The sequence below is a fragment of the Hypomesus nipponensis genome, chromosome 16, assembly GCF_054491055.1.
Source record: "Hypomesus nipponensis isolate SF chromosome 16, ASM5449105v1, whole genome shotgun sequence".
Taxonomy (NCBI): Eukaryota; Metazoa; Chordata; class Actinopteri; order Osmeriformes; family Osmeridae; genus Hypomesus; species Hypomesus nipponensis.
Window position 1 is genome coordinate 1930001 of NC_140376.1, and position 11221 is coordinate 1941221.

An 11221-nucleotide genomic window follows, 5' to 3' on the forward strand; every position below is an offset into this window, starting at 1 on the left:
TTTGTTGATGGTAGTGAGTTTCATCATACAGAAGTGACACCCGTAGAGACAAGACAGCACTGGAGATGCCTTGTGCGTTCTTCTTTACATATTTGGGAAGTGTTTGTGGTTTGATGTGTGCGTGACCTGTGACCTTGTTGGGGTCAGACCAGGTGCATGATGGGTACCAGGATGTTGATTTCAAACCGGGCGCCTGTTCCAAGAAGAGAGTATTAAAGTATAAGGAACCTTTTTATGGAACAGGCCCCTGGTATCTATGTTGTGTTGCCTGGAACCCTGGTTGTCGAGGGAGGGAGTTTGAAGGGGACTTTATTTGCACCATGAAAGTGAAACCATGTCTGTTGATATAAGCATGGTTTGGAAGAGGTGTGTGTGTGTGTCTGCACGTGGGTGAGTAAGTGTGTCTGTGCATGTTTGTGATTTTGACTTTGCTGTGGGTTGGTGGGTTATGGAGTGGGTTGGTGGGTTATGGAGTGGGTTGGTGGGTTATGGAGTGGGTTGGTGGGTTATGGAGTGGGTTGAGGTCTAGCATGTGCTTCCAACCGTCCTCATGCTGACTGTGCCTTCTTCTGGTATGTGTCTTTCCTCCTCTTGTCTCTCCCCCCCCCCCTCCTCTCCCCCCCCCCCTCCAGGTTCCTGACTAAGCGGGAGCAGCAGTTGATGCAGAGGCGTCGTCATGCTGAGGACCTGCTGGAGTGGAAGCAGCGTCTGGACCAGGAGGAGGCTGAGGTCCGCAGGATGGAGCGTGAGGCGCTGGAAGCCTGGGACCGTCACACGCCCCGGGGCCAGGAGGGCGAGGGGGAGGGCGAGGGCTCCACCCCCGGAGCTGAGGGCAGGGCTTCCAGGGAGAGAGGTGAGGAGACGTCCCCTTTCACTCAACATGACGGCATGACCCCAGTCCTGAATTATGAGCCATGTGCTTTCCTGAATCTGATGTTTCGCTGTCTCTCTCTCTCTCTCTTCCTCTCTCTCTCTCTCTCTCTCTCTCTCTCTCTCTCTCTCTCTCTCTCTCTCTGTCTCTCTCTCTCTTCCTCTCTCTCTCTCTCTCTCTCTGTCTCTCTCTCTTCCTCTCTCTGTCTCTCTTTCTCTTCCTCTCTCTCTCTCTGTCTCTCTCTCTTCCTCTCTTTCTCTCTCTCTCTCTCTCTTCCTCTCTCTCTCTCTCTCTGTCTCTCTCTCTCTGTCTCTCTCTCTCTCTCTCTGTCTCTCTCTCTTCTTCTCTCTGTCTCTCTTTCTCTTCCTCTCTCTCTCTCTGTCTCTCTCTCTTCCTCTCTTCCTCTCTTTCTCTCTCTCTCTCTCTCTCTCTCTCTGTCTCTCTCTCTCTCAGGTGTTGTGAGTGTGGGACATTCCTCTCCGGTGCCTACAGAGTCCAGCGTGCACACCGAGTTCTCCGGCTCCCGCCCTCCCTCCGGTTCCACCCACAACAGCCCGGCCAGCTACTCTCAGGACTTTGACTCCACCCCCCACTCGCCCCACCAGAGGGTAAGAACCTAACTCCTGGCGCAGACCTCAGTAGGGGCTCAAACGTAGACGTTCACCGGTCTCCTAAACGGTAAAAACCAGTTCCAGAAGTGTCAGCTGTCAGGTGACATCAAGGCGTCCCGTTGTGGATGTCACCGTCCCGGGTCTGATCTGAACCCTTATGCTGCCCTCGTGCCCTGATCTGGGGGCACGTTAAAGACGTTAGAACAGGGAGTGATCGGTGATCCTGGCCCTGCCCTGCCCGTAGACCCAACCTCAACCTTCTTTCTGAAAGGGCAAAAATGCTGCAGAGACTTGTAGGAGCGGACTGTGGTTCTGTTGTGTGTGAATGAGAGAAACTAGGAAGACCTTCTGAAAGTCTAGAGAGTTCCGTCACACATGATTAGGGGTTCAGCGTGTTCACCCTCCTGTACGAGTCAAAAGCACCCGTGACCTGCCATGTCGGAGCGCTCAACAACACAGAGGCCCGCCGGGCGGTTATAGCGCTGATAGATCGTCATTATGAATCTGATACAGCCAAACACACACACACACACACACACTCAGGCTCACCCCTCCTCCTCTTCCTGTGTGGCTCTCTTTAGTCTCCTCCAGCTGAAAGCAGCCCAGGCTCCTCCGCGCTGCCTGAGGCCAGCGGGGCGAGGACGCAGCCCCCCTCCCCCCGGACCCCCAGCCAGGCCGTGGCCCAGGACACTCCCTCCGCCGCCCAGACCGGTGAGTCAGCCCTGCACACAAACTGAGCTTTCTGATCATCCTGTTGATTAGAACAGAGATCTTGTGGTGATGAGGGAGGGAGGGTATAATGTGAAGCTAGGTCAGGAGAAAAGCATGATGTGAGCGCTTCCCTGACACCCTACCTGCCTTGTGCCGTTACTGGAGGACACAGTCCTGCCTCTCCCTGGGTATGGGGGATGGAGGCAGCTAGCCCTGGGCCTGGTTCACTACTCTCTTCTGCTGTGGCACTAGACAGACTAACTCTGTCGTGCTGCCGTTAGATGTAACCAGGAGTGTTGTATCGACTCTTCTTTTCTCAATATTGTGATCAGTCATTAAACGGTTGTATTGTCAGGTGGCCAAGTAGCATGGACTTTGTGGGTCTACTTACAAAGTTCTTTGGACATGTTGTTGACACAATGCATACCCCCCCCCCCCTCCCCTCCCTCACATGAGGGAGAAAAACATATTTTCAAGTGGCACCACTAAGTTGGATTAGGTTTTGTTAATCAGCCTGACCTGGGAGTTAGCATTCTGACGGTGCTTACCGCCTGCTTCCTGCCTGGTTCCTCAGAGCCCATGTCGGATCAGAGTGACATCGAGAGCCGTATCCGGGCGCTGAAGGAGGAGCTTCGGAAACGCAAGTCGATGGTGTACCAGCTGAAGAAGGAGCAGAAGAAGAGACACAAGGAGCGCCTGAAGGCCCAGGAGGCCAGCCTGCTCAAACAGCTGGAGGTGAGGCAGGGGGGATGAGGCATAGGGGGGGGGGTGCTGGTTTGACTGCGGAGATCTCATGTTTATATGTGTTTGTCTTTGTAATGATGAGTTGGTTGGGGGTCTTTGTGTAGTTTGTTGTTGTTGGGGACGTGTTCCCGAGGGTTAAGAACTGCGTTCCTGAAGATGAAACAAGAGAAGTAACTTGTTGTGTTTGTGTTTTTCCCCTCCAGTCCTACAACAACTTCATCCAGAAGACTGAGGCTGAGCTGAGCAAGGAGCCAGACTCTCTCCATGCCACAAAGCCCCAGATTAAAGTCCCCACTGCCTCAGAGAAACCCAGGCTCAAACCTCTACCTCCAGACAGGTACGGCCCAGCAGAGCCCAGCAGCTGGTTTGATCCAGACTGAAAACAACCAGGACCACAAGCTATTTGTTTGCGAACAGAGTTTGTGTTTGAGTTGAGAGTATATATTGGTGCAGTGATGCAGGTTTTGTGTCAGGGTTCTTGTTGATGTTATTTTTCTCTCCTTCGTAGATCTGAAACCAGTCAAAGTTGGAAGGCTGGCTCTGAGAAGATAGGCAGAGATTCTCCTACGGAGCACAGTGAGTGTTTGTCATCTCATTCGCTTGTCACCTCTCTGTGAAAGATTAGGCCTTTCTTGACTTCAATTTCCCCTCATTTAGTGTAAAGGCTTTGTAAACTCTGGTTGATGTGTAATCTGTGTGCGCGCCGACAGTCTTTATTTATAATGACATCGGCACGAGGCGTCAACAACCCTGTCTTGTTCTTCTCAGATGACCTCACCCCACTTGGACGCAGCAGATCCACCTCCTTACCTGAGGAGCTGTCAGACGAGGACCCTCCTACCGTCACGCCCACCCCCGTCTACGGCAGCCCGGAGCACTGCAACGCCCCGAGAGACCTGCTCTCCCCTCAGGCCCTCTCCAGGCCTCCGTCCAGAGACACCCAGCACCTGAGCGGGCCGTCCCAGAAACCGAGCATCGAGCTGGGGGAGAGCAGCGTGGTGTCCAGCCAAAGGTCCGAGGTCCTGGAGGAACTGGAAGTGGAGGGCTCTCAGCGCTCCACGTCTGAAGGTCTCTTCCAAATGAACCTGGAAGAGAGACCAGTCTCCTCCAGGGGGGGCGACCAGCGGGGGGATTCCCCGACGAGCCGCCTCCATGCAGAGGAGAGGCCCAAACCAGGGGATTCCCCCGACGTCGATGACGTCATCAAATCTGGGAAGTCCCTCGCTAACAAAACCCCTTCCGTCGCCACGGAGCCCAGAGGTCCTGACCCTCTCGACGCCGAATCTTCTCTGAGTGACCGCTCCTTCTCCCCAGAGCCGGACGAGCTCTCCTCTAAGAGAGAGCTCCCAGCCGAGGGCCCGGAGGCCTCTCCACCTTCGGCAGACGGTTACCATGAAGACTTTGAGTCCTCCGTGGAGTCCTCTCCCAGGGAAGGGCCCCAGCGCGGCTCCTCGCCTGGCCGCCCAGGACCCGGCTGGCCCGTGGAGGGCTCTCCGACCGGGTCCCCTCGCTACAGCAGCTCGGAGGACAGGGAGGGAGCCATATCGGAGGAGTTCGGCCAACACTCGGACACTTCCAACGACAGCCACCGGTCTGGGAGGATGCTGGACTTTCAGAAACAAAGCAGGGATTCGCAGGAAGACGCCAGGGATGGCGTTTTAAGCCCCAAACAGTCCCTCTCCCAGACCTGTCCCCTCCCGGGCGTAGATGAGATGCCCAGCTTCAGCGTTGGAGACCGGGTGTTGGTCAGCAGTGTTCAGCCGGGGACCCTCAGGTTCAAAGGTCAGACACAGTTTGCTAACGGGTTTTGGGCGGGCGTAGAGCTGGACGAGTCTGAAGGCAGCAACAACGGAACCTACGACCACGTGGTATACTTCCTGTGTGAGGAACGCCACGGCATCTTCGCCCCTCCCGACAAGATCTCCCACCTCCCCGACAAGTTTGAGGTATACGTGGATACCACGGAAGACGAAGACTCGTTCTTGGACGACCTGTCGGACAAGGAAGCGAAGACGAGCGCCGCTGACAAGAAGTCCAAACGCGGAGGTGTGAAGGACCGGACGCCTCAGAGGGCTTCTGGGGGCGGAGACACAGCGCCTACTGATGATGTCAGCGACGGCCCGGTGGATCACCAGAACAACCTCACTGCTCCCAAACACAAGCCTCAGTCTACATTGGCGGATATCAAAGAGCAGGGAGAGCGGCCGATCCCCAACGGCCGGAGCAGAGACATCATCCTGGAGCTGGAAGATACCCCAACCGCCCTGTACATCTCCGACATGGACAAGATCGACTGGGGCAGGAGGAGTCTGAAAGAGACCACCAGCCTCATTGAGTCCCGAGGCCGGGAGGGGCAGCTGAAAAGCCCCTCCTCCGAGGCTGAAGTCAGAGGCGGCGACGCCCTCAGCACCTTTGCAGATAAGCTCATCAACACCTTTGTGAAAGATGCCGTGAAGCAGTTTACCCAGATCAGGAGGGCCAAGGAGGAGAAGATCACCACTGCAAACCAGGTGACGGCCGTGCCGACGGAAGGAGAAGGGGCGATGGTTTCGGGGATCCAGAGGGATGGTCTTCCCTTCCTCTTCGACTCTGAGCGGGAGGAGGTTTCTTCACCGGAACTCTGCAACAGACCGGTGAGTCTTGATAAAGACGTTTTGATTGTGGAAGAAACCAGGGGGCGGGGGGGGGGGGGGACAACAACAACAAAAATCTGTGGGTGTAACATAGCATCCTACTGCCTCACGGGAGTTGTCAGAGAGGTTTCTGTCCCCTGGTGCCTCATGTAGCTTAATCACATCAGAGCTAAATGGTTGAACAGCACAACTGATGAGCTCACCGTGGAGGCCAGCAGCTGGAACTTAATTATCCAGTCGTATTGACGGTCAGTCTCGCATTTGACCCTCCCAAAAAAGCCCCCTTCTTTGTTTGTACATGTCCAAAGTCCAACCAACAACTCTACTCTGGCCGTCTATGTTGAAATACACTCCTAGTAGTAGTCCTATGTGCTTTACATCACAACATTGATTGAGAGATGATCTTTACTGCTTTTGTAAGTCTGTTTAATGTGCTACGGTTTGTTATTTTGTGTACTGAGGGAGTTTTCTATTGAATCTAGTTTTCTCATTTAAATACAGGTCAATTCTAGCTTCAACAACAACAGAAAATCCTAGCTTCTGTCACTGAGACTGTGCTTTGTCTCAGTGAGAAGATCATCCAGGTGATTTTGCTTTGTGGAACTGTGAATGTGAACCTGTGTGTGCGCGCTGCCCTGTGTGCCCGTGTAGGACAGCCCTGTGCTGGGAGCAAGCGGCCAGGAGGAGCTGGCCAGGCGCCTGGCGGAGCTGGAACTGAGCCGCGAGCTGCTGGACGAACTGGGGGACGAGCAGGACTGGTTCGACGAGGACTTTGGACTCAGCACCCGCCGGGAGCAGCAGAGACAGAAGCAGAGAGAGGAGGAGGTGGAGGAGGAGGAGCAGGGCGGGGGAGGAGCAGGCCGCTCAGTCCTGGGGGGTCAGGGAGAGACGGTCCCGGTGAAGACCCCCCCCAGACCGGAGCTGCCGTTGCCCCCGAAGCTGCCTGAGCAGCCTGCCATGGTGGTGCCCCACACCGCCCTGCAGGTGGAGAAGCTGGTCCACGCTGCCACCCAGGAGATCTGGCAGGGCTGTGGCCTCGGCGGCGGGGGCACCGTGCGGCTGACTGGCCTGCCCAGCCCCAAGCCCTCCGAAAGGTTCCTGGGACACGATGCCAAGAGCCAGGACCAGGAGGCGGTGGCCATCCGCAGCTACAGACAGGTAACGACCTTCAGGGCACATGTTAGGCATCGTGGGTGAAACGAAAGGGAAAGCCCTGTAAGGGTGATAGCGTCGTTTCCAGGGGGATGCTTGTGAACATCATGCTGCCTCCAGGCCCCTGCTAGGGCCTGTTTTGCTCTGATTAGGCTTTTCATTCGAATCAAATCAAACTTATTTATATAGCGCATTTCATACCGGAAGGCTTCACAGAGGGGAAAAGGATACCAACACTTGTGTTTGACACAACATTTCCAGAGGAAAGCAAAACAAAACCAGTTCACCCACTGACACATGTTGGAGTAGCCTTTGTAACCTGAATGTGGTTCAGAAGTGTCCCTCCACTGAATCCAGCTTCCCCTCTCCTCTGCAGGCTGTGTACGACCTGACCTGGGAGATCATCCAGGAGATCTACGCCGAAGACCCCAACGCACACCAGCCCCTGTGGATGAAACCTCGTCGTGTCAACTCCTCCTCCCTCCACAGAGTCAAGACTCCAGGGGATGTCACCAACGTCCAGGTGTGTTACATTACATTTAGTCATTTAGCAGACGCTCTCATCCAGAGCGACTTACAGTAAGTACAGGGACATTCTCCTCAAGGCTGGTAGGGTAAAGTGCCTTGCCCAAGGACACAAGGTCATTTTGCACGGGCGGGAATCGAACCGGCAACCTTCTGATTAATATCCTGACTCCCTAACCGCTCAGCCATCTGACTACCGGCTAGGGTGTGCCAGTATTAGTCATGCAGTAGAAGCCACGGGTAATGTTGCTATGCTAGGTAGGGATGCTAATTTTGGAGAAAAACATTTGACCGATTACTGACCCTCATCAACGACCATTTAGCGACAAGATCATTTTTGGGGAATTTTGGCAATTTTTTTCCCCCACCCCTAGTAACTTGTGTTGTGAATCCTGTGCTAGGAGTTCATCACCACCGAGGTTCTGAAGTTGTACGGTCTGAAGAAGGACAAGAACCAGAAGACTGACTGGCAGAAGATGTTGAAGTTCGGGAGAAAGAAGCGAGATCGAGTCGACCACGTTCTGGTAAGGAAGGGCTCCAAGTCTCATACAGAAATGGCAAAAATACACTTAAGACACGCAGCGCATTCACCAGGAATCCTTTTTAAAACCAACATTTTTGAACTTCTCCCTCTGAATCAGAATTTTTCTTGGAAGGTTGAAAACAATATTTAGAAAATATGTTCACAAAAAAAGTTGACAAGTTGTGTGAAAGTGTTGAAACTTTTTTCAGAAAATATTTTTTGAACCTTTCTAAACCTTTTCAGATTATTTCAAAATTATTTTTCTTGTTGCCTTCTGCCAAGCTTCATAGTAGCTTCGTAGACTACCTTACATTTGTTGTGCGTGATAGCCAGGAAGTAAAAAAAAAAAAAAAAAAGACGCGCAATGACAATAAAATGATATTGATGATGCCACCAAATAAAGGACGTGATGTGTGTCCCCCAGGTCCAGGAGCTCCACAAGGAGGAAGCCCAGTGGGTGAGCTACGACGAGGACGAGCTCTTCGTCAAGATGCAGCTGGCGGACGGCATCTTCGACGCCCTGATCAAGGACACAGCTGAGGTGTTTTCCCAGATCCAGGACGAGAGATCCCGACAGTCCTGGCTCTCCTGAAGAGCAGGTTGAGCCACGCTCACTACCCTGCCTCAGAACGCTCTTCCTTCCCTCAGCCACAGTGCCACTACACTCCTGACACCTTCAGACCCGCTAGCAAACCTCTCACCTGCTAAACGCTAACGTTAGCTGCTAGCTAACAACAAATAGCTCAGTGCGGATAGCTAGCTACCTTGCCGGTCTTACTCCAGGCTCCTCAGATCCAGCCTCTGTTCACCGATACCTCTGATTGGCTTACGCTCAGCTCAGGGTGGTCCAGGAGAACCCCTCTGAGCAGACTGGGCTGTGTGCCATGCGTAGCGTGAAGTCCGTCAGTGCTGCTAAATTGACAGGTCCAAGGTGACCTGTCTGTGGGCACAGGTCACATGGGCACAGGTCACATGGGCACAGGTCACATGGGCACAGGTCACATGGAAGACTTCTCGAGAGCTGTTTGTGTGAAGATGTCAACCTAAAAAAAAGAACCTTTTGAAGACAAAATTAATTGTATAGGCGTGTCTTTGTGGATATCAGATTTGATTGTATAAAAGAGTAATTATATTGCCTCCTGCTGTGTAATATTTAATATTGTATGAGGAATATGTGATTAGGACTAAATGATTAGTTCAATATAAGTAATCTTGCTGTTAATGTTTAGAGACAAAGATTATTTTAGTGTTTTGTACCGCAAAACTGATTAAATAGTAAAAAGCACAAAGTTACATGTGAATATAGACAGGGCAGTAAACGGTATTGTAAATGGATTTTAAAAGGAATGTTATTTGAAACTTGTACAAGAGCTCCTTTTTGTATTTAATATTTAAACATCGAAATATTAGTAAGTGATCTTCAACCTTGTTCACCTCTTCCACCAGTTTACTTGTAGCTTACCAGGTAATAACTGTCATGAAGCATAACCAATGCCAATGTGTTCTACCTGGTTTTTCAGAAATATGTCAAACTGTCATGCTGGATTCAAGCCTTACCAAGTCTCCCAACGTCTTGATTTAAAGTGCCTCTTTAGTTCTTGTAGCATTATCAATTGCCTCGTTTCTAGAGGAACAAAACAACCCAACACAGGCCTTAGTTCAAGTCTTAACCCCTGTTCTTGACCTCTTATGAATGACCTTCACAAAGACGATCCACAGTTTTGTCATGAAAGTTTATAAAGATAAGACCTCTTCTTTTCCTTACTGTGTGAATATTCAGTTATTTGCCTTATCCAGTTGTACAGTCATGGGTACATTCTCAGTAAGGAGAAACGTGTTTTAGATGCCTTCCACCTGTCCCTTTCCTCAAGCAGGGTGATTGTTTGGCTAGCTAGCGGTTACAGAGACTCCTCTAAAGGGCTCGACGCCTCGCTGACTCACACACCGATGTTGATCCACTAATGCTGTGTGTCACCGCTGCCTGGAAGCACGTCTGTCTGACCGGGCACATCAGGTTCAGATGAGAAAACCCACTCTGTCCAAGCAGCCACTGTTCCCTCCACGCGTCTCCCAGGCAACCGCTAACTACACCGTGAGTGGTCGGAAGTGAGTCAGACTGATAAGCTGTCGTCAACAGCTGCTCTCCAAGGGCTCTTTCTCTCTCAGACTCCACGACCTCGATCCCAGGAACAAACTGTGACTGTCCACCGAGCGTGTCCTCACGTTATGTCTGTCAGATGAAGTGACCTTAATGGTGGACATTTGATCTGTTTACTTGTCTTGTTACAAACAAGCCTTTTTTTTCCTCTCTCTCTCCACCAATGTCTTTTTATCCGGGATGAAAATTCAAATTCAAGTGTCAACTGTCAAACTGTCAAACCTTTTGCTGTAATTGCCTGTGATATCCATCTGTCCATGCTAGTCCTGTTCATAGATGTGTGTGACAACAAACCAGTGATGTGACTAGTAACTAAGAAATGCTCTGTCTAAAGAGGAAACTGAACACTGAAGGATATTTGGAGTTGATTGAAGCTTGGTGGATTAATGTTCCAGATCTAACCATTTGGTCCTGTATGTATCAGACATGTCCCAGCCTTGATCCTGTAGTTTACAGTCATCCCATCAAACTAGGCTGTGTAGTTCAGGGTTGGGTAGTCACCTTAGACACAATGCCTCAAGCTGGTTTTTGTACACATTTCTCCTTTAGTGAAACTGGTCCGAGCTGTGTAAAGAGAGGCACCCCGAGACCTCTGCTCCTCTCCAGGGCCTGACCTAAGGATTACCAGGGTTCTAACTTAGTGGGGACGTCAACTTTGTCAAAAGCAAATGACATTAGGCACAAACGGTTCGATAATCAAATTGATAGCGTAACATTAGCTTACAGACATCTTTTGTCAGTGTGTGAATATTTATAACGATGGACTGTGAGTGTAAGCTTGTGCGTTGTTTTCTGCATGTACATATCAGCAAGACTTGTCTGTTTCTCCCGTTGAACCGCGTGTTGACAGGACCCTGACGATTTCTGGCAAGTGAAATACAGTTCCTGTCACAAATATGTACATAGTATATATTTGTTAACTAAATTGAACTTTGAGATTGTAAATAAAGCTTTCATTATTTCAGAAACGTAATCCAAGGTTGTTGTTTAATTGGAAACATCAACTAAAAACATACCATTGTTACAGAGTATCTGAAACGTATTTGCTCATATTCACAGTACACACACACATCATTATAGGTAGTCTTATATAGCCCAGGGAGTCAGATGGCTGAGCGGTGAGGGAGTCGAGCTAGTAATCAGAAGGTTGCCGGATCGATTCCCCGCCGTGCCAAATGACGGCATGTCCTTGGGCAAGGCACTTCACCCTACTTGCCTCGGGGAGAATGTCCCTGTACTTACTGTAAGTCGCTCTGAATAAGAGCGTCTGCTAAATGACTAAATGTTATATGG

General features: G+C 51.1%; 1 protein-coding gene across 11 annotated transcripts in view; it reads left to right on the top strand.

Moving 5' to 3' along the window:
• cep350 (centrosomal protein 350) overlaps positions 1-10901 on the top strand; it is a 43810-nt gene extending 32909 nt beyond the window's left edge. For all 11 annotated transcript variants that reach the window (XM_084675673.1, XM_084675671.1, XM_084675677.1 and 8 more), the window contains 11 exons: positions 633-853; positions 1325-1479; positions 2064-2193; positions 2768-2928; positions 3141-3274; positions 3446-3513; positions 3706-5570; positions 6222-6728; positions 7099-7245; positions 7649-7771; positions 8195-10901. In XM_084675673.1, the coding sequence (XP_084531799.1) occupies positions 633-853; positions 1325-1479; positions 2064-2193; positions 2768-2928; positions 3141-3274; positions 3446-3513; positions 3706-5570; positions 6222-6728; positions 7099-7245; positions 7649-7771; positions 8195-8362 (3679 nt within the window). In that variant the 3' untranslated portion in view covers positions 8363-10901. The remainder of the gene's footprint in view (positions 1-632; positions 854-1324; positions 1480-2063; positions 2194-2767; positions 2929-3140; positions 3275-3445; positions 3514-3705; positions 5571-6221; positions 6729-7098; positions 7246-7648; positions 7772-8194) is intronic.
• Positions 10902-11221: the final 320 nt, after the last annotated feature.